The sequence below is a fragment of the Melanostigma gelatinosum genome (genome assembly GCF_949748355.1).
Source record: "Melanostigma gelatinosum genome assembly, chromosome: 13".
Classification (NCBI taxonomy): domain Eukaryota; kingdom Metazoa; phylum Chordata; class Actinopteri; order Perciformes; family Zoarcidae; genus Melanostigma; species Melanostigma gelatinosum.
Window position 1 is genome coordinate 7,725,462 of NC_136646.1, and position 26,066 is coordinate 7,751,527.

The 26,066-nt window shown below is 46.1% G+C and overlaps 1 protein-coding gene across 1 annotated transcript in view; it reads right to left on the reverse strand.

Annotated features, from left to right (window-relative positions):
* Positions 1–1,474: 1,474 nt before the first annotated feature.
* caskin1 (CASK interacting protein 1) overlaps positions 1,475–26,066 on the reverse strand; it is a gene marked incomplete at its 5' end in the record, with an annotated part of 94,249 nt that continues 69,657 nt past the window's right edge. The window contains 14 exons of the mRNA XM_079282259.1: positions 1,475–2,440; positions 3,066–3,564; positions 4,619–5,198; positions 5,475–5,780; positions 5,885–7,107; positions 7,298–7,441; positions 8,488–8,626; positions 8,784–8,885; positions 10,862–10,972; positions 13,013–13,122; positions 13,746–13,827; positions 15,899–16,017; positions 16,890–16,994; positions 21,173–21,418. Coding sequence (XP_079138385.1) covers positions 2,344–2,440; positions 3,066–3,564; positions 4,619–5,198; positions 5,475–5,780; positions 5,885–7,107; positions 7,298–7,441; positions 8,488–8,626; positions 8,784–8,885; positions 10,862–10,972; positions 13,013–13,122; positions 13,746–13,827; positions 15,899–16,017; positions 16,890–16,994; positions 21,173–21,418 — 3,863 coding nt within the window. The 3' untranslated portion in view covers positions 1,475–2,343. The remainder of the gene's footprint in view (positions 2,441–3,065; positions 3,565–4,618; positions 5,199–5,474; positions 5,781–5,884; positions 7,108–7,297; positions 7,442–8,487; positions 8,627–8,783; positions 8,886–10,861; positions 10,973–13,012; positions 13,123–13,745; positions 13,828–15,898; positions 16,018–16,889; positions 16,995–21,172; positions 21,419–26,066) is intronic.

Genomic DNA, 26,066 nt, shown 5'->3' on the forward strand with positions numbered 1-26,066 from the left:
AATTCTACACATGTATAAAGGTTCACTTGTCCTGGTGAGTAAATAATAATGATATCATAGTGATGTCATCAGGGTTATGATTGTATAACTGCATTCCAAACTGCGGTCATTGAGTTTGAAAGACATGGCTAGGCATAGACCAGGCAAACAGGGTCTAATGAAAGATACGAGTTGCATTGTGGGAAGTGTATTTCTGTTGGAGCTTGACTCACACCACGCCCCTTTAATGTGTGATATCACTGGAGTGCCCCTTTAAACTGACACAAACCATCCAGCCTCTCTGCTGCCGCTCGCTCTACCAGCACTTTTAGGTTTTTTATCCCATGTCATGGGATGCTTAGTCACCATGGCGATGCCGATGAAGAATGGTGAGGGTGATAATGTAGATTGTCATGGCAACGCAGGGTGGGCGGTTAGGAGAGCGTGGGACGATGGAGATGCAGAGAGGACAGCTGTCCACTCAGGTGGGAAAAAGGCTTCAGAACCGACTTTTTAGTTTCCTGCTGAAACAACAAAGTGAGGGATCCCACACGGGGATCTATAGAAGTTGTGGATAATGTGTTTCAATGCATACAGGGTCCTTAAAGTAGGGATGCAGCAGTATCTGACCTTATTAACTCACTGGGAACAGTCAGATGTAAAATCCACAATAGAAGGATTCATTTCATCAGTATTATCACAGAAGTCAGTGTTTCCACTATCACTTAGATTCACTCACTTATTTCGGGCGGCTGACTGACATGCTGAGGTTTAAGCACAATGTAACCGATTAGCATATTCATAGACTTCAGGAAGAGATCTGAGTTTTGTAATACGTGTTAAAAAGGTGTCTGGAAGGGAAGTCTAAGCTTTGGATCACAGTGAGCACGAATACTGGATCAGTGATCTGTATCAGACCTGAGTCAAAGTATCCGAAGAGAAATAAATTGATGCATCCCTACTTAAAGAACGAATTCATGTTCATGATTTGCTTTTTTGTGTGTTGTTGAATTTCAATCAAAGGGTTAATCCATGTTCTGAAGTGTGTTGCTCTGCCCTTGTTTCCTCTGTGATAACAGCAGGTATCAGGGATTGGAAACTGTCGATGGGTCAAGCTGAGTTCATTGGCCCAGCTCTCTCTGGGGACACGTCGCTCTCGCTCTGAGCCCGAGCCGACCTTTGACCCACCCTCCTGACAAAAACAAAAAACCTCTTACAACCTCCACCACGTCTTGCTAAAAGCTCACACCCCAAAACAAATCCTTCTCCTACCTACCAACCTGCTGTAGCTTCTCTCTTTTGACATTTTGCATTGTGCGGGCTCCACTGTGTGTGTGAGCTGGCTGCGCGGGTCATTGTGCTTCTCCTGTGGGTGTGCATCTATGTGTGGGGGGGGGGGGGTGACCATGACGATGCAGCAGAGTATGTGAATGCTGTCAGGAAACTGAATTTGATCCTGAAATTCCGACAAGCTCACGTACACGCACGCCTGTCACGCTGTCTATCTCTCTCACACGCACGCGCGCGCACACACACACACACACACACACACACACACACACACACACACACACACACACACACACACACACACACACACACACACACACACACACACACACACACACACACACACACACACACACACACACCTCAGGAGCTGAATAGTCTCGTTTTGGTCACGGATTAAAAATCTTTCCAAGTCCTTTTACATCGTCACAACACCAGAGGTCACCATTCCACACAGAACCAAGACATCAAACCAAAGAGCTAGAGATTCATATTTATCGGTATATTATATATATTACTGTGCTAATGCAGGACTTTTTTTTTCAGTAGATATAAACTCTCCATGCTTAGAATGTACACATACCACACTATGATTCCTTACACAGTTGGTTTTCAATCATGATTAGTTTAGTTTATTTGTTCGCCGTCGTAGCTTCAAGAGTCCGAGTGGAGTTCTGAAAAACGTTGTTTGATTACCATCTCCTCCGTTTTGTTGCATTTCTTCATCTTGTGATTTTCTTTTTTTTTTATCTCTCCACATCATCTGTTCTTGGTCCTTTTTTTTCACCATCTCTCTTTTAGTGTCTCTCTCTTTTGTAAATTCTTCATTCTTGCACTCTCTCTGCCACATGTCTGTCCGGGCCTGTTGCGCTGCTCCATCATTTCATCATCAGCGACGGGAGACGAGAGGAAGAGGAGGAGGACGGACGACAGGAGGAGGGAGAAGGGGGGATGAGCACGGCAGAGAGAGGAGGACGAAGAGAGAGAGAGACAGAGAGGCATGTCGCCCATTGTGCCATCTGAGTCACTCCTGGTGCAGCGTTGCTGTGGAGACACGCTGACCGGTTTCTGCGGTTACTCCAGCATGGCGTCCAGCTGGTCGGCCAGGTCATCGAACATGCTGCCGATGTCGTCGAGGATGCTCACCGTGGTCTTCTGCTCGGCCACGGAGCTAAAAGCACACACACACACACACACACACACACACACACACACACACACACACACACAAGCAAAACATTATACCAACAGACGAGCAGATCTAAAGACCGTTTGCTAAAACTTAACAAACTAACAAAACATGTTTTACAAATGCCCTTTGATGAACAATCACAGTGTAGTTTGCAAATACAAAATATACCTATTAAAGTAATGCACAACATATTTCTAATGCTTCATCAACAAATGTATGTCTTACAAGTTAAAAAAAATATATCTTTCATGGAACAAAAATATCGTACAAAAAAAGAAAAATATATCCCAGAAGTACAAAGAGTGGCAAGCCTCTTGGCTCGCGTTTACACACAGCGCTTAAGCATCAATTTGCAAGCGCCTCCAATCTCGGGTGTGTGGAAACTAGTCGTTTACTGTGAAGTCGGCATCAGTTGTGTCGTGTAGAGCAAATGGAGAGATGGATCGAGATAGTCCTACTGTCACATGGATTACAGCTGAGGCTGATGGGGATGTCATTAGTTTATGTCATAAACCAAAGTACCGATGTGATTATAATTAGTATTTGTGAAGTGTATGTGTTTCCGTGAATATAAGACTGTGTGTGTGTGTGTGTGTGAGCTTACTCCTCCTGCCGCAGTATCTTATCTTCCACAATCTGCAGAGCCGCGGCCAGCGACGCACTCGTCTCTTCCAGCTTCTGATGCACCAACGAATCCACGCCGAAATCGGGCGTCGTAGCGGCGGGCGCCGCCACTCCGCTTCCCGCCATCCCGCTGTCAACCGACACCCCCCCGATCGAGGAGCGGGGGGGCTTGACAGGTGGCGGGGTCGGGCTGGGGGTGGCGGGAGTCTGGGGCGTCTGCGGCGTGGTGGGGGTCTGCGGGGTGTGAGGGCTCTGGGGAGACGGGCTCAGCGGCTTGGCGTTCGGCGGGCCGGGGATGTTGGATGGAGGGAAGCAGGGAGGTGAGCTGGTCTGTCGGGCCACCGCAGGGTGCTGTTTGACCGGGGCAGGGCTCGTGGAGGAGGGGCTGGTCATGGAGTGGATGAGCTTGGCCGGTTTGGGTGCTGTGGGCGGGGGCGCTGGTTTAGGCGAGACAGGTGGAGGGATCTTCTTTCCTTCCACTCCAGAAAATGGAGAGACAGGAAAAAAAATGGCATAATTGATCAGTGACTGGCATATGTATCCTGAAATATCTCCTTTTTGACAGCTTTTCATGGCCCGTACCCTCTAGTTAGTTGTAGTTTAGTAATCTCGGTAGTGACAGCATGGCACTAGAGGTCAGTGTGCTTCCACCAAAGACCTTTTCAGATGGTCCACCAACGTCTGAAACCCATCCTCCAGACCTTTCTGACATTGTGTGTACAAGCAAGCGCAACGCCATCAACGCCTTTGAGGAGAGACTGAAGGTTTGTACTGTCTCTATGACGGCAGCCTTTCACTCTGTCCTCAAGTGTAGCTGTTCAGAACCGCAAAAAAACACTTTTGCCTTCAAACGTGGTTGGACAACGCAACGTACGAATTCTTTCGTTGCTCGCATACGGCCACCTTTACAGGCTGGGGTACCATAGGGTACCACTCTATTGCCTCAACAAAGTGCTTTTCGATCGGTGTCTGAAACCTCCTTCCCCTTTCACCTTTGAATTTAGGGTGAGTAGGTTGCGTCTAACAACTGTTAAAAGTCAGAAACCATCAATCCGCCAATCATGCTTATCAGTACATCGATTGGCCGGGTGTGTCGAAGCTCCGCTACTCCTTCTGTCACTTCCCTGTGAACGCCCGAATGCCTTTCGTTTGCTAACGTGGTCGGATGGCAAATCCCAAACAAGTTTGTTTCAACCATACTGACACCTTTACTTTGTTAGCTTTAAGGCGTCAAACAAAGTGCTTATCAAACAGCATGTAACACTTCCTCGCCTAAACGTTTCCGCCGTTGGAATGGAGAGGCTTGTGCAACTTTCTCTAACCTACAGTTTGTACAATTTATCTTGTCCAGACCCTTTTTATTACGTCCCACCTTCCACTGTGGCCAATTCGGAACAGCCATAAACACCAAGAGGTTGATTTTACTACAAAGCACCAGCAACATTCAACAGATTTTTTTGGACCCTTGAAGACCCATAAACCCATCCTCACCCCCACCTGACAAAAAAACACACCATCATATAATTTGAGTACCTGGGCTTCCAGGCGTCCCAGGGCCAGGCAGAGGGACTCTCTTGTTGGAGACAGGCTGTGGTGGAGTCTGTGGGCCTGCCTGTCTCTTTATCTGTGCCACGACGGGTTTCGGGGAGACCGGAGGCTTCGGTTTTCTCACGGGACCTCCTTCATTTGCCACTGGAGCTCCTTGGTCCACGCTGTCCCTGCGGGGCGCAGCAGCAACTTGCGGTTGAGGTTGAGGTTGCGGCTGCGGCTGCTCGGTCACTCCTGCATCGGACGCCGGGCGGCGTTTCATTGTGGCCGTGCCGTTCTGGTAGGGCAACGGTTGCGTGGTGTTCGGCTGCCCGGTCCCCAAAGGCTCTCCATTGGCGGCCAGGTCGGCGTAGCCCTCGGGCTCCTTGTCGCGACTCTTGGGCCGCCGCTTGACGGTGGACGATTCCTGGAGGGTGAAGTCGGATCCGTTGGGGTGGTGCTTGGAGCTGCGGGCCCGTCGCTTAAAGGTCGCCGTGGCCTCGACCCTGGAGATGTCCTCCTGCGTGTAACCCCCGTCTCCCTGAGGACCCTCGCCGTCACCCTGCAGACAAACACAAAATACACACTAACGGAAAATTCATATATTCGTGACAAGAGGTAATTTTTGCACAAACAGTCAAAAACATTGACAGAGATAAATGGATAACACAAAAAAAGCTTACAGAACACAGAAGCTTCAGTGTGGATTTGTAATACATTAAAGCACATTTAACTTTAGCACGTTACATTAGATAGATAGATAGATAGATAGATAGATAGATAGATAGATAGATAGATAGATAGATAGATAGATAGATAGATAGACAGATAGATAGACAAACATATATATATAGATAGCTACCTGTCCTTCTCCTTCTCCTCGACTCTGGCGGCGGATGGTCAGGCTTCCCTCATCTGCGAACGGCAGGTTCTCCGACGAGCTGCCACTGCCTCCCGAGCTGGGGTGGGGGGAGGACGGAGGGTTGGGGGAGGAAGACTTTTCAGGAAGAGGGGGGTTTTCAGGCTGGACGGAGGGATCTGGGAAAGCAGAGGGAGTTGGTTGCTCGCGCCTGGCAGCCGCCACCAGCTCGCTGACCGGGCCACTGATGGTCCGCCGTCGGTTCACCACTTCACCATCCAGACCGATGGCATTGCGTGTTTTCCCCACCTGGTGAACACACAGTCATACAATTGGTCGATCATGCTTTAGCTTATTAACTGAATAAATAAATACATTTTACAGTGAATGAACACCTGGATTTTCTAAAATACCTGCAGGAAATTCTTTTGCAGTGCCATGCCTTTGGCTCCACCTCCGATGGAAGACATCTCCAACATGGCGGCGATGCTCCTCACGCTACCCACGTTACCCACGCTGCTCTTCTCCACCTCAGACGCCTCCACGGACATCCCCAGGTCGCTGGCCCGTCGCTGTTGGTGGTAAGGCACGTCCAGCATCCCCCCCGTGGTAGTGAGCTCGTGCGGCTGCGCGTTGGCCTCCATCAGGTTGGAGTTGGAGATGGCGGAGCTGGAGCGTTTTGGCGGCGGTGGGGGCGGGCCTTTCTTCTTCTGACGCAGGGAGAAGGGCTGAATCTGGTTGCGGTTGACGGTCTTGTCCTGGTTGCGCACGGAGTGGCTGCGGCTGACACGGTGGGTCACCGTCGCGTATTTGACTCTGTCCCCCCTGGCGACGGCAGAGCCCTGACCTACCACCACCTCTGCCTCTCCCTCTCCTCCTCCCTCTCGTTTCCCACCTCCTTCCGTCCTCTCGTCGCACTCACCGTCCGAGGCGGCGTATCGGTTGAGACTGTGGACGCGTTTCTTCTGGAGCGCTGAAGACTCTTCCCCTTCCCCCTCAGCCAGCTCAGCCTCCGGTGGGAGGCAGAGTAGAGGGACCTGTGGTTGTTGGTTCTCCCTCACCTCAGTGACCTGTGTCTGCGGATGGTGCTCGGGGTGTGCCTGGTGCTGCGGCAGGACTTGAGGCTGCTGTTGTTGCTGGGGTGGAAACTGGGTACACGGCGGTCCGCGTTGGGTTGGAGACTGAGGGTGGGAGCGCGGTGACTGAGGCCTCTCCCCCTGGATGAACTGGGGGCACGGCTTGTGTTTGGCCTGCGGGGAAGCTGTGCTCTGGACGGAGGAGGCGGAGGCGGAGGAGGAGGAAGATAAGGTTCTAGTCTTGGTAGGAGTGTGAGGGGGCGTGTAGGGAGGCGCAGGCATCGAATGGGAGTGGGAGTGACGGTGTTTGCCTTGGGAGGAGACACTGCCTCTGTGGGAGGAGGTGCTTCCCTGGCTGCTCTGCTGCCTCATAGTCCGTGCCTCCTTCTTAGGTGGCCCAGTACCTCCTCCCCATCCCCCACCTCCTGTCATCACCTCATCGTGGTCTTTGCTGCGTGTTCGCTGAGCTTTGACCTCCTGACCTGGCTGGGTCATGGTGCTCTGTAGCTCGGTGCTCAACTCACTGTCCTGGAAAGTGCTCATCTTTGGAGACATGACCTCTGCGAAAAACAGAAAGTAAGCCTTGAAATGAATCAACTGGATCAGAATTAATATGAATAAATAAATAAAAATAGGACAGGAGGTTATGACTGTACTGTTGGAGAAATAATAAACTATTTGACCACGGAGAGATCTCAATCCACGGAAACGTCCATCATTTTTAGACAATCGTCTCGTCTGCTAGCTCACCGTCTAGAGGTGGACCGTCCATCGATATGACTTCCTGCTGCTGTGTGATTGGCGGGGGCTTCTTTCTGAGGGAGTCCCGCCCGTCTGAGCTGCGCTGCATTTCGGCCAGCCGCTTCACCGCCAGCATCAGCTTCTTCTGGTGGCCTAAAACATTGTAAGATTGAACAATTACAGCTCCTGTTTAATTAAGTTAACTTCTTTAAAGGTAACTATAAATATCAAGTTTCAATCAAAATAAATCACATTTTCGATTACAATTTGCATTAATATTAAATAAAGGTAGATCGTTCCTCAAATGTGAAAATGGGCTACAACTATGAAGCCCCTGAAAACCAAATATGGTTAAAGGTAATCTGACAAGTCATGAATATATTTGATCACGTCAAATTACATTTTAAAGCTTTATACTTTACTTTTCACTGGATATTTTTTACCACCAAAATGTTCCTATTTTCTGATTTTGCCACTCATTTAATCATTTATCTATTCCTTATTTTCCCACATAACATTTCCATTTTCACAGTCAGCAGTGGAGAGGACTGTGTGGCTAGCTAGCCTAATTACAAACACCTGTGGCTGAACACACTGAGCAGCAGCCTAGCTACCAAGCTGAAACTATTTTTGTGACACAACTAAACCAGCCTGTTAATCAATGTTAATCATCTACATACTGCTGTAGCACCGCTGTATAAACTGTAACAGCAGTTAACGCATTTTAGCCAGCAAGCTAACGCTTACAAACACTGAGCTAGCTAACGCTACATGAAAGTTCAAGCTTCTTTCTTCATTACTTTACAGATAAATGATTGAATGTAGTTAAGTCGTTAAGCTCTTCTTTTTTTACCAACTGCAGGTTGAAAGAAAAGTATATCAGTTTTATTTTTGAATTGTCCCATAAACTTTGACCACATTTGGTCAGTTTCAGGGCTCCATTTACAATACGTCTACGCCACACTGGGATTAGTTACAACACATGTTATTAATGTGTTATAGGGCAGCTTGTCTCCTTAGAACATGTAACACATAGAAATGCTTGCCACAGATCCAACCCTGGGCTCAATAAGCTTGCAAGGACCGAGCATAAACTGCTGTACTTCCAGTGCATTGAAGGGGATACTTTAGCCATCATGGTGGTCATATGTTATGATGTAGAAAAAATGTATATATATATTGAATATCTGTATGTTTACCCAGTTTGCTGATGCCTATTTCCTGCAGGTCCTCCCAGGTGATGTCAGTGATGAACTCGATGTTCTCGTAACCGTTCTGCACCAACACCTGGTGGTACTGGCTTAGACCAATAGCAGACAGCCACTCTCCGAGACTGGCCTACAGGAACAACAAGAACATGGCAGCTCATCGGGCTGGTCGGCACTACAGCTGGTAACGTAACAGCTAACTGGTTACCAAGCTATGGCAGTGGTGTGTGTGTGTGTGTGTGTGTGTGTGTGTGTGTGTGTGTGTGTGTGTGTTGAATTGTACTCACAGGTTTCTGGTCAGGCAGCCACTCGGTGAGACTCAGTTTGTTAATCTCGGATGTCATCTTCTTTCTGTGACCTGGTTTAGTTATTCCAATAGCCGTCAGATCCTACACACACACACACACACACACACACACACACACACACACACACACACACACACACACACACACACACACACACACACACACACACACACACACACACACACACACACACACAGTGATAAGACACAGTGATTGCATGTTCAGGCTTTTTTCTCCACAAAGGGAATTCAAATGTCCCCAAGACTCCAGCAGTCTCTCTCTCTTTCACTCACACACACTATCTCTCTCTCTCACATACACACACACACACACAGAGGAAAACTTGCAACACAAAGAAACAAGTGACAGCGTGACATCTGATGAAAGCTTCTGCCAGTTGAGAATAGAGCAGAAATGTAAATGTCTCAAAAATCATAAGAAAATCAAAGGAAAGCAAAAAGCAAATGTCTGCAGTGAAAAGGACGCAAAGAATCAGATTCTCCGAGATATCATTTATATTCAACTTCTGTGGTAAGCGAACAAGCTCGTGTTTACACACAAACTAAAGTGTGTTAAAGTGATGGTGTGTTGACATATTTGGAACCTTATAGCATAACAAATACAGTGCATCATCCTGTCTTTGTCTGTTTACTTTTGTTTCTGTGTATTTCAGTGGTAGTTGTGGTGGACACAGAGAACACACTTTAACAAACACACATGAACAATCACGACAATCACCCCAACACACACACACACACCACACACACACATTTGCATAACTCATACATTATATGCAGGTGTGGCCCAATCATACAGTAGAATAGGCCAGAATACTACGATATATCTCTGACGACAAAACCCATTGAAAGTCAGCTCAGCTCTGAGCCATCCAGCATGCACAGCCCGGAGTGTACGTACGTACACAAATAATTTATGTGTGCTATCAATTATTTGTATGTAGGTGAGAGCATCGGTCTACTTCCTCAGAACAGGCAGCAGCAGCAGTGTTGAAGGTGATGGGAGGGTCAGGAGGTTGTGTGGATATATTGAGCTTATTTTCAATCATTGATTCTGTTATTAAATTATATTATATCAATATTGTACTTCTTTATGTGTCGTTTAAAGGGGTACTCCAGTGATTTAGAATTGTTATTTCATTGAGTTGGGGGTGTCAAATTAAATAGTCAAAATCAAAGCAGCAGAGGCCGAGATATCCTGACTTTTAGTCCCTAGTGTGGGTCTCAAGCCGAACCCGAGACAACCCTGATGACATCATATCTTTCACAAGTGAATTCTGGGAAAACTCGGACGGTGTAGCAGAAGGTCCTGGTCAGCCAGAGAGCGTTTTAGCAGCCTTGGGAGGCTTTCTGTGTGCTTCGTGCATAAAGTAGTGTTTTTTTCCTCATTGTAGTACATGAGATTTCGGCGAAGTAGTGTTCATTAATTGAAACTGTGGTATTAACAATTAGGTAACCTACAGTTCATGGTTTGTGTTGGTTTATATTACTTTCGTATATTATGCAAATTGTTCGGATTCCAGTCTGAGGTCACTGGAAATGTACCCTTTTTAAAGGAATAGTTTTGGAAAACACGCTCTATCTGCTTTGTCACGAGCGAGTTAGATGACGCGTTTGTTCCCACTCTCATGCCTGGATGGTAAATATTGGGCTAGCGCCAGCAGCCAGTAGCGTAGCGTAGCGACTGCAAACTGGGGGAACCAGCTAGTCTTTGTGCTAAGCTAAGCTAACAGTCTGCTGGTGGTAGCTTCAAATTTGCCAGACAGAAATACAGAGTTTGAATATACTTCATTCACATGTTGAATATAGGCAGGAGGCAGGGAGAGTACAGCTGAGATCAGGTTAGTTGAGTGGTCTAATAGTGCTCCTTTGAGGATTCTTAAAGGGAAATGGCATACATGCATCTGGTGAAACATCAAGGACAGCACAAATCAGAGTCGTGCAGACTCGTTTCCATTGTGGTCCTTGGAGGTGCCTGTGACCTCTCTGGGGTTCGGGTGGGGGGATGGGGGGGGGATCAGGGGGGTTCGGGTGCCTTACCTCCGGAGTCATTCGGCTAATGGTGGGCAAGTCATACCCAGCGCCCAGGAAGTTTGGAGCGTAGACCTGCAGCTGAAAGTCGCTCAGCCATTGGACAACGGCCTCTGAGCTCTACGGGAGAGAAGACAGGGGGGGGGGAATGCTGTCACTGGCTCCGTGTTGGCTTCTTCAACGGCCACTTTTCTCTCAGCAGGGGGCCAAGTAGGGCCAAACAAGGGGCCGCAATAGATACTGTAGTAAGGGACTGTCCACCATGTCTGTCAGTACAGCTTTACTATTGTCAAAAAGACAAATTCGTATCCATTTACGGATGATTATAATGATTTATTGGCTTTAAAACCCGGCTGACTTTTAGCCCTGGTTAGCCCTAGTTGGCCCTGTAGAGAAAACCAGGCTAACGTTAGGAGGGAGAAAGGCCCGGCCTCTAGTTTCCCAAATGCTACAGGAAGAGCTACAGATTAGCAGTGGGCATTTGACACTTTACAGCTGGAAAACGCTGTATTGCATTAGCGTGGTAATAACTCGGAAAGAAATGTAATATATATATATATTTATCACTTACGCACACACACTCTTTGTTCTCACACATGTCCCCACGAGAACTCTCTTTCCTCAAATATTCTCACACTTCAACAGGGATTTCCAGTTCGTTAGATGTTGGGCCAAAAAGTTGAACCAGCTGAGACGAGGCTAACAACAAAAGCTCAGGTGTTGATGGCTAAACATGTAGCTGAAATTTGAAAAAAACATTCAGGAAATATGGGCATATAAATACTAAAAATATACCACCTAATATACCACATTCCCTAAATAATAAGCTACATTGCTAATGATGCTCACCTAATTACTCTGGGTGATTCTATTCACAGATGTGCTTTAGGATGAGGATTCTACAGCTGCTTTATTTCTATAGCTGGTTGTTGTTTAATGGTAATGTTACAATCCAGGCACCTGGAGCTGGTTGCTCCGGCTTCTTTAAATTGCTGATTTGCTGCAATGTCCTGCTCTTAAAGGGCGACAGCAGGGGACGGAGCTACAGGACCGGGTGGAACTGTTAAAACCACTGCACGACTTCTTCCTCCGCACCCTGGTCCTCCTTTAAAGTCCGACACCCCTTCTGTCTTTCTCCATCTCCTCTTCTCCTCTTCCTCATAATTCCCCACGACCCTCCTCTTCCTCCTCCACACTGTTCCCTCAAAGCTGATTGGTTTTTCTCGCTGAACCACCGTTGATCGTCTTCACCCTACCGCGGGACACGTTACGGGTGCTGAGGAATCAGGACTCTAGCTAACAGATGGCCACGAGAACATGGCTTACATGGCAGCACACAGTCACACTGACACACACACTGTAGGCACACACACACAACCACCTGTTATTTTAATATGCTCATAGTCGGTTTATCACGCTTTAGAATTATTAGAAAATGAAGACATGAACTTAAATGTGGGCCCACACATAGAAACACACACACACGCTCTACAGTAAATAACAGTTTACTGTACATGGTGTAAGCTTGGATTTCACACTTCTTGTGCCGAACTAGTCCCACGGCATGCACGCTGCTGGGCACCTGCCAGCACACACACACACACACACACACACCGATATCTTGCCTGAGGCGCAGCTACCGAGCATCAATTGAGAGACATTTGTCTCTGCAACAGAAGAAGAAAAATACCGCAATGGAAGAGGCAGAAGCTGCAACTAAAAGGAGTGAACTGCAACTAAAAGGAGTGAATAACGATGGATAGCAGGGAGCAGATAAACAAGAGAAGGACAGGATTCTCTCGCTCACACACACACACACACACACACATACACACGATTCCTCGTTCCAGGACCCAAACAAGATCAAACCGGAGATCTTCCACTCACACACTCACCGTGTCATGGCTGCATCCGAACACTCGCAGCATGGACGAGGCCAGTTGCGAGAGAAACCGCTGGGACATCTTGGTGTGTGTAAATATATATAGTCTGTGTGTGTGTGAGTGTGCGTGTGGAGGAGAGAGAGGGTTGTGGTTGAGGTGACTGAGGAGCTACATTCTCATCACGCTCACGTTGATGGTGTCTGTATGTGACTTGCTTGCGTTTTGAATGAAAGTGGGAGAGAGGACTGAGTCTGCGGAGACTCTGGGACTGTCCTACCTTCCCCTCGCCTTGCCCCTCCCCCTTCCTGGTCACCACGGCGTCGTAAGGCGGCGCCTCGTGCAGCGGACAGCCCGATTGGCTCGATGTCCGAGAGGAGCTGGCGGAGCCTGCTGGGAGAAACACCATTGGCCAGTTAACAAGAAAAGCTGTCGCCCTGTCGCTGTAAGCTTCCTGGCCGATCAACAGATGAGTTGACTCCGCCAGCCTGACCTCTACTCTTCTCCACCCATCGATTTCTGCTCAGTCTCCCTCATTGCTTTGAAAGGGAGCCAATCACATCCTTGCTCTCCAAGATATAACAAACCTTAACAAATCGCACCATGCTACACTTCCTCCTACATCTCCTGCCTTGGCCATCTGTCTGTTTAACCAGCCAAGATCTGTGTGTGTGTGTGTGTGTGTGTGTGTGTGTGTGTGTGTGTGTGTGTGTGTGTGTGTGTGTGTGTGTGTGTGTGTGTGTGTGTGTGAGTGAGTGAGTGTAGAATTGATATTCAGAATTTTTTTTCAAAAGATCAGTGGTTTATGACTTCCTCCCTGGTTTTAATCTTCTTTTTTTTTTCTTAAAACATCCCCATGTTCTCACCAGCTTCATAACACCAAGGCTGGTTACTGTGAATAAAAGTCATACAGAGTTACATCTAAAATCCTTCTGTAAGTAAACTAATTACAATGACACAGTAACTGGGTTGAAGAAGCCCCCCCCCCCGCCCCGAGCCGACCCCTGTCCTACCTGCAGGCTGGTCCACAGACTTGGACTGCTCCAGCAGATGCTCCTTGGCTTTGGCAGACTGTGACAAGACTGTGGCCAGAAGCTGCAAGTGCACAAGAACACAAACGTGTGCACGTGAACAGGCATCCAGCAGCTTCTATAAGCAGTGGAGGTCGTCTTTACTGTGACGTAACCCATTGGTTTGTGGACTCTGGTTTTAAAGCCTCGAGTTTTGGGTTTTTACAACCAAGTAACACAAGAGGGTGGCGCTAAATACAATCAAACACTGAATAAGACATTTTTAGGCTAATTGAAGCAGCAATGTGTTTTTTCTCATTTGTTTATCCCCCTGTAAGTTGGTGTAACATGTTAAGCTTAAATTGCTTCTTGGGGCTGCACATAGACGAACATGCACAGGGGTGGTTTCTTTTATACCGTCTGCTCGTTTGGTGCTGGGCAGTGGATTTACCCGAGGGCCGAGGCTTATCAATGAAAATAGCTGCCTGCTGCTGTTGGAACAGGGCTGGTGGGAGTGTCAAGAGCGAATCAAAGCATTAAAGTTTTGGGTTGTAACCAAAACAATGAGCTGAATGATGCTAAAATGCTCTATAGAGCTGGGAGGAACTGCAGAGATGGAGGATAATTCTTTATAGGTTTATTACTATAAGTTCCATGACTATATTGTCATTTCAGCCATTGTCAATGCAAAAATGTGTCATTTGTTCTTTCTTTCATACACACTGGAAAATGATCATCAAAATAGTTTATTCTACTGTAAATCATAAAATGCCATTATAAATAATCTAGTGCTCATATACTCCTAATGAATTACAGTAATACCTTTACACAAGAATGTACCCTGAGCAGGAAAAACAAGTTGATTGGTTGGGTTCTTTCTTGCATTCTTATTAAGAAACCATTCTAAAACCTCATCTTCTCACATAAGATCGATCTTTGCAGGAAAGTCTGTCTGGAAATAAAAGACGTGACGTTTGCCATCTATCGCTACATTAATCACATTTAAACCTCGGTTCTGAGGCTTCCACTGCGAGCACTGCGATAAAAAGCTGACTGGCGCTGATGAGGAGCAAGTGCAGTGAGACACGGAGAAGACAGATGCTACCCGTCAGTCTGGGCCGCAATCGGGTCTAATTTTGCTGTGTGGATGTTTTAGGCGGCTTAAAAGTGTCTCACTTGCAGTTTCTTTCTCGCTGGAAATGTGTGACATGTGCAGCTGGCTGCTTTTAAGAGTAAATAAGCAACTTCAGAGACATCTTCAGGCTAAGAACACATGCAGAACAATGCCTCTAAATATGTATGTCAGTGTATCTGTGAGTGTGTTAATGTCTTTAAAGAGGAACGACTTGACTCGATTCACAAGTGAAAGAGGTGAATCCCAAATCCCGCTTCTTTGTGGTGCGTGTGCAGTTGTGCATACGAACCGGGCTAGTCCTCCGGAAAGCACAGTGACTCAGTTTCGGAAAAAAAGTCGGAAAAAACAATAGCCCATTTGGACTAAAATCGGGAGAGGGCGGGAGTTGTGGGTAAGCTGAAAGAGTCGTCCATGAGTTTGCTCGTGGCGGGTGAACGCCCGACTCTCTCTGTTACACGAGCAATTCACCCCAATTAATAATTCAATTCAATATATTTGTAAAGCCAAAAATGACTAATTTGCCTCAGAGGGCTTTACGATCTGCTTTACGATCTGCATAAAACATCCTCAGTCCTTCGCATAAAACATCCTCAGTCCTTGGACCCCTCGCGTTGGAAAAGGAAAAACTCCCCCCAAAAGAAAACCCCTTTAACAGGGAAAAGAAGGAAGAAACAAAACAACGTGATAGAACAAATAGCGTGCAAGTTGAACAACAAATGTCCTACTTTTTTCCCAGGAAAGTTCCTTGGAAGGTATTTAGAAATGAAGGAGCTGTAAAATAAATCTTGACATCTTTTTTCGGCAGGTTATGAAAACGTCTAAATTCTGAATTTCCCAGCAGCCTCTTTGTCATTGCCGATATTGTTCTTTTTGGTCAGGCTCTCTTTGTTTGTGATTATATGCACCTCGTGGAATATCACATGAATACACTTACAAAACAAAGCAGTGCATACACACAAAGTTGTGTGTGGCTACATTTTGTGTGTTGGTGTGTGTGTGTGTGTGCGTGTGTATTCCGTACCTTAACCCCCTCAGCCTGCGCATGGAGGATGTGCCCGCCACTGCCGGCACTTTGACCGCTGCCCGACGACCGCACACTGGTCACACTGCCAGAACTACCCAAACTGCAGCGGTCTCCACCTGCAACACACACACGCACGCACACACAAACACACACACACACCCACACACACACACATGTGCATTCACACATGCATGCAATCGCCCAAACGATATGGATAGATGTTGTGCATACAGACGCACACATGCAACAAACAGATCGATGCACACAGTCGCCAACACACACACAAACACACACACACACACACACACACATTGAGTGGTTTAGCTGATATCCAAAGCAACGTGGTAACAGGTGTGACTCTCCATTGAAATGCACTGGGCAGCATGTTGTTGTATGGATAGGACGGACGGACAGACGGACGGACGGACGGACGGACGGACAGACAGACAGGGTGACGGACGATTGAGCGACAAACACAGAAGTGGAGTAAACAAGACACACCTTCCGCTTTCACACACACACTCACACACATACACAACTTTTCTCTCACTTCTTTTTCTCTCTGTTTCCTACGTTTTTTTTTCTTCTCTCTCACACGAAAATGTCTCCATACATCCAGTTGGAAAGACACACAGACTGTAGACCGATGCAGATGGCTGCAGTCCTACACATAAGGCCACTGAGTTGAGCTGAGCTTTAGATGGAGGGTTAAGCAGGACATGGGGGACTGTCAGGAGCAGGTCAAAGAGTATCTGAAAGCCTTCAAACAACATCTTTTTTTTTTAGCTCAAAGAAATAGATGGATAGTTTTGGTTCTGTTCTTGGGGACATTTGCAATACCATAGACACCAGCAAGGCAGTGCCGGGCAGAAAAGTATTTTAATTTAAAAAAAAAAATGTTTGAACGGATGTCAGATACTGTTTGACCCCCGGTCAGAGTTTAAAGGGAGTCGGGGGTTGAGGGCTCAGCGCAGCGCGGCTTAGTTACCTGCCACTGGCTTGCGCAGTACCCAGATCTCTTCGTTGGAGCCTCCATGGGGCCCGCAGGATGTGGTGGGAGAGCTGTGAGGACTTGCCTCTGAGCCGCGGCAACCTTCAACACAGAACACCACTGTTAGCCGCTAACCGACCCTAAACTGGCCTTGGAAGCATTGCTATCCTTTTGCTATCTAATATTGATGTTCGTTTTTGGTCAACTTTGGAGCAACTGAAAATACAACATTGACAAATTATTAGTTGATACAGGTAACGTGTTAGCAAACACTTGGCAACATTAGCATTAATTTGAAGTTGCGTTTCAGCCAAGGTGGTGAATTTAAGTCAAATATTGAATTGCCTTTTAGCTCTGTTTTGGTCACCACCGTGATTTAACTCTTTAGCTGCTAAAAGCTCCGCTGGTCACAAACTTTGTTTCTTTGCTGTTGGGATTTGGTAAAGTCGTGGGTCGTAAAAACCAAAACAATTAGCTTAAAGGGGCTAAAAAACTCCGTAGAGCCGAGTAGAACGGCATGGCCTAATGATAACCTGGTGGTTTAACAACTACAAGGACCCAACTGACATTACACATTGGATCCATTGTTCAGATACAAATATTGATTAGTACAGCTTTAAGATAGGCTCAAAACTAGCGTTTACATGTCGCTAAACCTGAATTTGATACGATCACAAAACATTGGTGTAAGGGATATTTGCATCATTTTACAGAACATTGACAGTATTTATAATTAATCTAGGTTTTTGTCACATAATGGTAAAAATAGCTAAAATCATCCAAAATGTTGAGTATTGACAATGCTACATACAGTATTTGTATTTTACAAATATACTGAGCAAACCATCTCACTTCACTAACGACAGATTACAGCTGATACAGTGATATTTTGAGACCAAAAAAAAGGTTAAACTGCGTAAATTAAATAAATATATTCCTAAATTACAAAACTTACAGAGGGGCCAGTAGAGAGCGGATAAGGTTTTTTTTGAAAAGGATAAATAAGTTTCACTTACACACCACACTTACATTCTCACAAACGCGCTCGCGCTCGCACACGCACACACATACACAGGAAAAAATACAGCATATATAGATATATATAGATATATGAAAACATTTATATACCCATCGTACATAAATAAATCCATAACATGAATATCTGTGTATATACACATATATGCCATAATGGACATACACATACATATACATATATAATGCAGCCATATGTGTGTGATTATATATGCAAGCCTTGCCACAATGGGGCTGCTGTAGTGCATTTGGAGAGTGTCATAAACCATTATAACCATCGTAGTACGGGTTTATAAATGGTTTATATGTGTGACCGACAGTGCTCCGGAGAAACACACACATTGAAAAAAAATTGTTCCATTTGCTCCCATGTAATGTCGCAGCTCCTTCTTGTGGCCATTTTGCCTCCTTCCAAGTGACCTCAAACAAAGGACTGAAGTCTGTTTTCAAAGAATTTGATTTGACTGGAATCATTTGTGAGTTCCAAAAATGTGCCGATTTGAAACAATGTGATCAAAGCTGAGGGAAACTGTACCGACCTGATGTATGTATAAGTAAAGGCATTTTACTTTTCTTTAATTGGGTACTGCATTCCCTTTTTTGTATTTTCTTGGACTTAATGATAATACACTTTCCTAAAGGGGGTTTATTCTCATGGAGGAATCAAAATGGTGTCCAGCGAAGGCTTCTGTTCACCAGGTAGAACGTTTACAGTCAGTGGCCCAATCCCAATGCCCCCTATAAGGCCTTAGACCCCGAACCCGCGGGGACTTAACTGACGCCACCTGGTAAATGGTTGAGTGTGAGAGGCTGCAACCTTTTTTTGTCATGTACAATTGTGAGTACCGGTATTAATTCTATACTTTTTATTCCTTGATTTAAACGTATTCCAGGCCTTTGCCTCAGGAGATGAGAGGTAATTGTCAATCAATCTATTTACTCGTTTATGTCAAAACAGCTTCAATAACAGGAGGAAATGTTTGATGAATAACTTATGTGTAATAAATAGCCTCTGATTGCGTTCCTCTGCTCTCATGTGTTTTCATGTTCCACCTTAAATCCTTAACGTTTCTGTGTAAATGTAATATAACAGGCTTGTGCCGTCCTCTTCGTTCCCCTTTTCTCTGGCTTCCGCTGGCAGCCCCGTGTTTAACGTCACAGCGCTATGAATTGTGGGTAAATACCTTTGGCAAAGTCTGCAGAAATGCGGAGTTACGGAGAGTGTTCACGAAGGGCTCAAAATGTCTGCGGGAGAAAGCCCTCAAACACTCGACGATTTGAAAGTGGGACAGCCTTAAACCCCCAAGGACTTTGCGGGAACACGTCTCAAAGTCTGTGAGCGTGGAGATTGGAGATCGGGCCACAGTGAATACCTTACGTGCAGAGCATCCTGGGTGACATTTCCTAACAATGCATTTGGGTCTCTGTGACGCAACATTTGACATTTTATATGTTAGAATTTGATGAATCTTTGCATGTAATGCATATTATTAGCATTTCATTTCCAATACCTTATGTTAAAGAGTCCAAGAATGACTGTATGAGAATGAATTAGGTTTATTCCAGCTGCAATATCTCGCTGGAGTTTTGAATTAGTCAGAAAATATCACCCGTCGATGTCTGAAAAAGCTTTTTGTTACGAAGCAACATCTCCAACTAAACCTCTGTGACAAACTTAACTGTCATTAAGCGACAACATCGATCCTTTCCAGAAAACAAATGTATGTTTTTACCCAAAGACATAACAACAATTTGAATTGGTATTGTTTCCAAATGATTAAACTGAACTGTTTCAGCACATTCAGAAGAGCTCGAGACTCGCTCCCTCGTCCGAAGCCTTCACCAACACCACACACACACTCTCACGCGGGCACATTGAGGGTATAAGTGCAAGGTGGGTAAGAGTGGTGTTGAAATGGTCAGACGTGACAATAACGAGGACGAGGCAGGACAGAACAAAAAAATAAATAAAACACACTTGTCTGGTCAGGAGAGGGTTGTGTGGATGTGTGTGTGTGTTGAAGTTGTCTTAGTGGCTGGGACAGTTATGATATACAGGGAAAGAACGAAGAGGAAGGAAGGGGGGAAAACTAGTACTGCAAAAAAATGTATAAAAGAAATAAATGGGAAAGACATTTAAGTGAAGCACAAACTGAACAGAGGTCAGCGGTGAGCTCCTCTTCCACCTTATATCTATTCTTCTTCTCTGGCAGATACATTCACAAGATTTTTCTTGTGTGGGGTGAGTCGAAATGGCAGCGGTATTACAACGACATCCTTAAAAAAACCACACCAGTGTATTAGCATTACTCTGTCAACTGTTTTCTCTCCCACAAAGCTGCTTTTTTTAAATACAACAGAAATGCTATAGCAGTGATCAAACCCACTTCAGAAGGGCATTACTTGTGTAATTTACACTAAGACTTGTCCTATTACAGGTCAAGATTTTTTTTTGTGGTTGACTGTGTGGCCCTACAGAGCCTCATTTCAGAGCCGGTTAACATGAGACTGATGATATTGTTCATCTACGGGCCCTGAAACGAAGCAACTGGTGGGATCTTTGGTCTTACGAGTGAAAAAGGCCAAAGTTGTGGTTCAGCTACAAACTGTAATGTTGTATTCCATGGATGCATTGTTTGCTGTGAATCGCTTGTGCGTGTACAGGCAATCTGAATCCAGCGTTGGGATGGCGGACTCCGCCACTAACGAAGACATCTACTACGTAGCGTGGTAATTAGAGACCATAAATAGTATCAAAAATGGGAGTTGATTTTATGAAACCCTTACGGAGTCCAAGTGAAATAGTCCATCAGATAGCTGTGCTTAATCAACTTTTTCTCAACCATGAGCAAGAAATATTTCTCTTTTTATCGCTCATATTGTACGTCCACTGGGCAAAGCTCTTATTTCTACAATAGTGATACAATAGCAAGTGGCTTAAGCACGTTAGACTCCCGGCTAAAAGCTGACTCTGGCTCTCAGTAATGGAGATGACAACAGCAACAACAGAAAAAGGAAAGTTATATAGTATGAGCAACACATAAAGATACATAAATAATGATCCATAACAGAAAACTTCAATGGATGCCTTTTTAAAACAACATTGAAAACATCAATAAGAATCTTACATGACCAATCAGACATGGTGCTTTTTAGCATAGGTGGAGGAAAGCATCCCTTGAAGCTTTAACAATAATAATAATAATAATCATAATCATAATACAAATAATGAAAAATGGGGCGTGTACCTGGGGCAGTGGGTGTGTCTCCCAGTGGGGTTGTCACGGGCGACTTGCTATAGCCAAAGGAAGTGAAAAGTGGAAGCAGTGGCTGATGGGAATGTGGTGGAGGAGGAGGCGGTGGAGGCAGGATATGGATCTGATGGAACGTGGTGTCGTTGCCGTTGACTACCGCGTTGGCTGGGGCAACCGTCACCGGAGGAACCAGCAGTATCTTTTGAAACTGTTGGGTGCAAATGACTGTGCTGGCCAAACCTAGATAACACCCACCGTGACGTCACACACACACACACACACACACCCACACACACACACACAACCAGCCAACAGTGAACCACCGCCACGAGACACACAAACAACAGAGAACAGAGAATTACACGTAAGAAAGAAGGGGGGGGGGGAGAAAAGAAAAATTTAAAACAAAGGCGGAAGTTACAAAATTAACGGCTGATGTTAAAGGCGGGAGAACGAAGAGAAGGAGTGGACAAACAGATGTGGGCGCCGTTAAAATGAAATGTATGGAGAGGTGGAAAGGGGAAGTGATGGATGGTAACAGAGGAGATGGTCCCAGGGACTGATGAGTATCGGCCGCTTTTTACTCTCAACATAATGTGGTTCAGTCTTACGTCATTAGCTACTGGCATAATAACAACATGTAACAGGATTCCACTTGCCGTACATCCAGCAGTGTCTGCTAGCTCACCAGTTTCCTCTCTCAGTAGTTAAGGCCGCTGGTGGCTGTACAACTCATCATATAAATGCCCAAAATAGGTTGTTTGATGTGGCGCTGCACACAAATGTTACAGATTCACATCAATATGTCCTCTCTGTGAACATGCTAGCATTGGGACTTATGGAAATGCTTCTTAAATGCTTACCAACTGGATGCTGAATTGGCCATATAACATGAAATAGTGCACCGAGCAAACTAGCTAGCTAGCCGTTGCGTTTCCAATAACACATGCATAGAACAAAGTTGTGATTTATCAAATGTGTATATATATATATATATATATATATATATATATATATATATATATATATATATGAAACGTCTGGTTTATCTATTCAAGATATATATTTTTGAATATTATATATAGCCGAAATGAAACTGACGAGATGTTGCATTTCCAAATCCGTCTGCTACTTCAGCACCATGGACAGCGTCGTGGATTTATCAATAACAACGGGGAGAAAAAGGGAAGTGAAGGTGTGTTACACTTTCTGCACTTGCAACAGGATATAAAAAAACAGCCAGGCGTTGGTAGTCCTTTGTAGGTTTTGTGGATTCAAAAATATTTTATTTTTAATGGAAGGAAAGCCTAACAACTTTGGGAATCAGACAATCCTTGACAGTATCCTGAATTCTCCAATACAAACTATTCATTTGCGATTAGGACGTAGCCTAGATAGCTAACTCTCAAGCTAACTGCTAAATTCCGACGGTCATCGTCCCCATTCCTGTGATTGGTCCCTGGCTTTACAAAGTAGCTGTTGTAACTTATGTGCTTAAGCAAAGCTAGCTGGTAGCTTCCCCGCTGTGATTGCGATGGCCGCTGCAACTTTAAAGTCAGCCTAATTCATTGAATTGTTCATATAGCTATCTAGTGGATGTAATTGACCATTTATGTGTGTTGAAAAAAAGTCCAGTGTAAGATCCCTTTGAGGAAAAAGAAGGAGCGAATAAGAGGTGAAGAGGCTGACTGGGGAGAATTGATGAGGAAAAAAAAGGAATAATTACAAATTGATGAAAAACAGTTGAGTAAATGAAACCTCTTGCTAAAAAAGCTGCCGTATCCCAGTGTGAGGTTGTGTGTGTGTGTGTGTGACAGTGATTAGTCAGTATGGCTGTGCAAACTCAGTGGGAGTGCTCCAGCTGTTTTGTACTGTAACCACAGCTGCTATATAATACACTGAATTTCAGGACAGATGGAGCCACAGCAGCATTTTCCTTGACTGGGTTCTATAGTGGTAAATGGACTATACAGTAAATACTGAGTGATCAAAGAGTGATGGACTACATGAGAGAGGAGAGATGATATGAAAGGGAGACCTTTGTGATCTCAGGGGGGATGAGGCAGACAGTAACAGGGAGACGGACATACAGACAGAGACAAGTAGAACATACTAATAGGCCAACTACAGAGAGACAGATGGATGGACAAACAGAGATACCAGACCTCCAGACAGACACAGATACACAGTTAAAAAACATCTGAGCCTCTTTGTGGCTGCGCAGTGTTTGGGATGACGAGATGGGTGTGAATGTGCTCTGTGGATCTCACCGGAGAGGCTAAAAACAGCTCATCACGGTGATATAAAATGGAGAAAGGTGGTTAAAAAAGATCTTTGGGAGTTTGGACACCTGTTGAGTAACGAAAACACAGATGACAGCAAAATCCCACCTGTAACCCTGGCAGATCTTTAACTTGTTTAGCATGCACCTCGGTGTAAGTTCACATGACGAGCAATGCTTAATACCACTCTCACATCCGTACGGTGAATATAATGCCACCCACAGTTAGCTTAGCTTAGCACAAACAACGGAAACGAGTGGAAACTTTAGAGGTGATCTCAATTAGCCCTACAGATTGCCTGTACTGCTTCCACATGGCTTTCAACATGGCTACGGCTGAGCTGGTGGCTAGCAGCTCAACAGGCTTAACAGGCTTAACAGCGCTAACAGCGCTAACAACGGCAACAGTGCTGACAAAGCCAACAGTGTTTGCTTGAGGGGGAATTGGAGGATGGGCGCTACGCTTCCGTGTTGAAGTCGTCAGCCAGGACAGCACCATCAGCTGTTACCGCCGTACGAGTGAAGTGCAGAACGGCGGCCTTAAGCTAGCCAGTGGGGCACTATTTACCGCTATTGAATGTCACCGTGGATTATTGGAGATAAAACTTAGCTGAATTTCAGTAGCAGGACCACACCTCAGCCACTCGCCCACTTCCGGCCACACTCCTATAACTCTAAGCCTCGGCACACTCGCGTTTCCTGCACTCGCAACCGGAACACCACGCAGAGGACGGCGCCAACCGCCATCGAGAGGGTCCGGGCAGCCAAACCCGCTACCTCCAGACGTAGACAACGGAAACGTAAATCCAGCTCTCTCCTTCTTCGCTCGCTCCAGACCCAGCTCCGACGACTCTGGCTACCCGGCACGCAGCGCTCAAAGACGCCGCCACCCCTCCACGCCCTAGCCAGGTCCCCCATCGAAGACGCACCAGCTGATATCTCCAACTGGACCACAGTCCGCCTGCTAAGAGCATCGAAACAACAAAGCAAACCGTGCCAACTCCTCACAACTTTCCCAAAGTCACGTTAGGAAAAAAACAAACAAACACAAACGTACCTACATCCAAACACACCGGCGTGACGCCAGCGACCGTGACGCCACCACGCACCCTGAAACTCCGCCCCCCAACCCACAAAGTTCCGGGTTGCCAGGTCGCAGCGCCTCACCTCTCATCCCCCTCCACCACCTCAGGCAAACCCAACTTTCCAAAGCGGCAAAGAGATGCCGACTCTATCTTCCTCCCTTCCATTTCCACAGCATTCCATCCCACCTTTTGGCCGGATTCACCTGTCTGTCCCTTCACCGTTCCCTTACACCACCTTTCTTCTGCTGTACCTAGGCACCGGGTTGCCAGGTCTTCTTTCCTCCGTCCCCCTTTCTAAGCTGTCCCCCCCCTCTAAGCTGTCCCTTTACTGTTCTCTTACACCACCTTTCTTCTGCCGTACCTAGGCACCGGGTTGCCAGGTCTGATCGACAGCCACGACGGCCTCATCATCATGCGCTCCCCAGTACCGGCACGCGCCACGAAGAAGAAAAGAAAAAGCAGAGAGAGAAAAGAAAGAGAAAAGAGAAGAGAGAGACGCAGCAATGCAGCACAACAACGTATCGCAGCAACGTAACGCAGCAGGCAACGGGACGCAGCAAGCACGGAACGCAGGACGCCAGCGCCCCCCGGCCACCTACTTCCAGCAGCCACAGCATGCCACCTTAAAGCAGCATGCCACCTTAAAGCCGAGGCACCCGGCACGGAGATGCCAGTGCCCCCGGCGCCTACTTTCAGAAAACACAGCAAGTGACCATAACCGGGACATCTGGCACCGGGATGCCAGTGCTACCACCCCGCCCACTTCCAGCGACGGACCCACACAATTGGCCAACAACGATGCCGCTCCCTCTGCCGTCTTTTGGGGTTTTTTTCACGACGGACGACGTTTGCCGTAGACCAGCCTCGGATCTGGCAAGCAGATGCCAAGTCGTTTCCTCATGCTATGAAATCTGACCAATAGTAGCCACAGCCATCACGTGGGGCCGCGGATGGCCCAGCAAGTCCATCCCTTAAGCTCCCGACAACCTAGCAGTCAGTTACCCAATCATCAAATGACGCTGCGAAGCCGTCTTTAAACCCACAATCCTCACTTTAAACCCACAATCCTCACACAACACCTCAAAATTCTAGGTACGAAAACAAACAAGCGTATTCCTCAAAAACTTCTCAACGAACGGCTATCAGTCAGCAGGAAACGTGCAAGCAAAGAGACCTGAAACACAACACCAGCCAGGGACATGTGGAGGATTTTGGTGTCCGTATTCACATTACTGAACAGGTACTTTCACCGTCAGGCTGAACTCCCAAAACTGTGTGTTTTCAATCAACTTGTTGTAGTACGGTTCAAAATCCCAATCAGCCAAAATGGATTGCACACATTAATCTGGGATTACATCTTCAGCCGTGCAGGGATGACAGCTGGGTGTTTGGCACCGCTGTGCTGAGATGAATGAGATGTAAGGTTAAGTGCCTTCCTCAAGGGTTTATGGGGCTAAAACATCATTCATTCACTCAGCTTCACATTTCTTCCTCCTTTTTTTCTATCTTTCACCCAAGATCT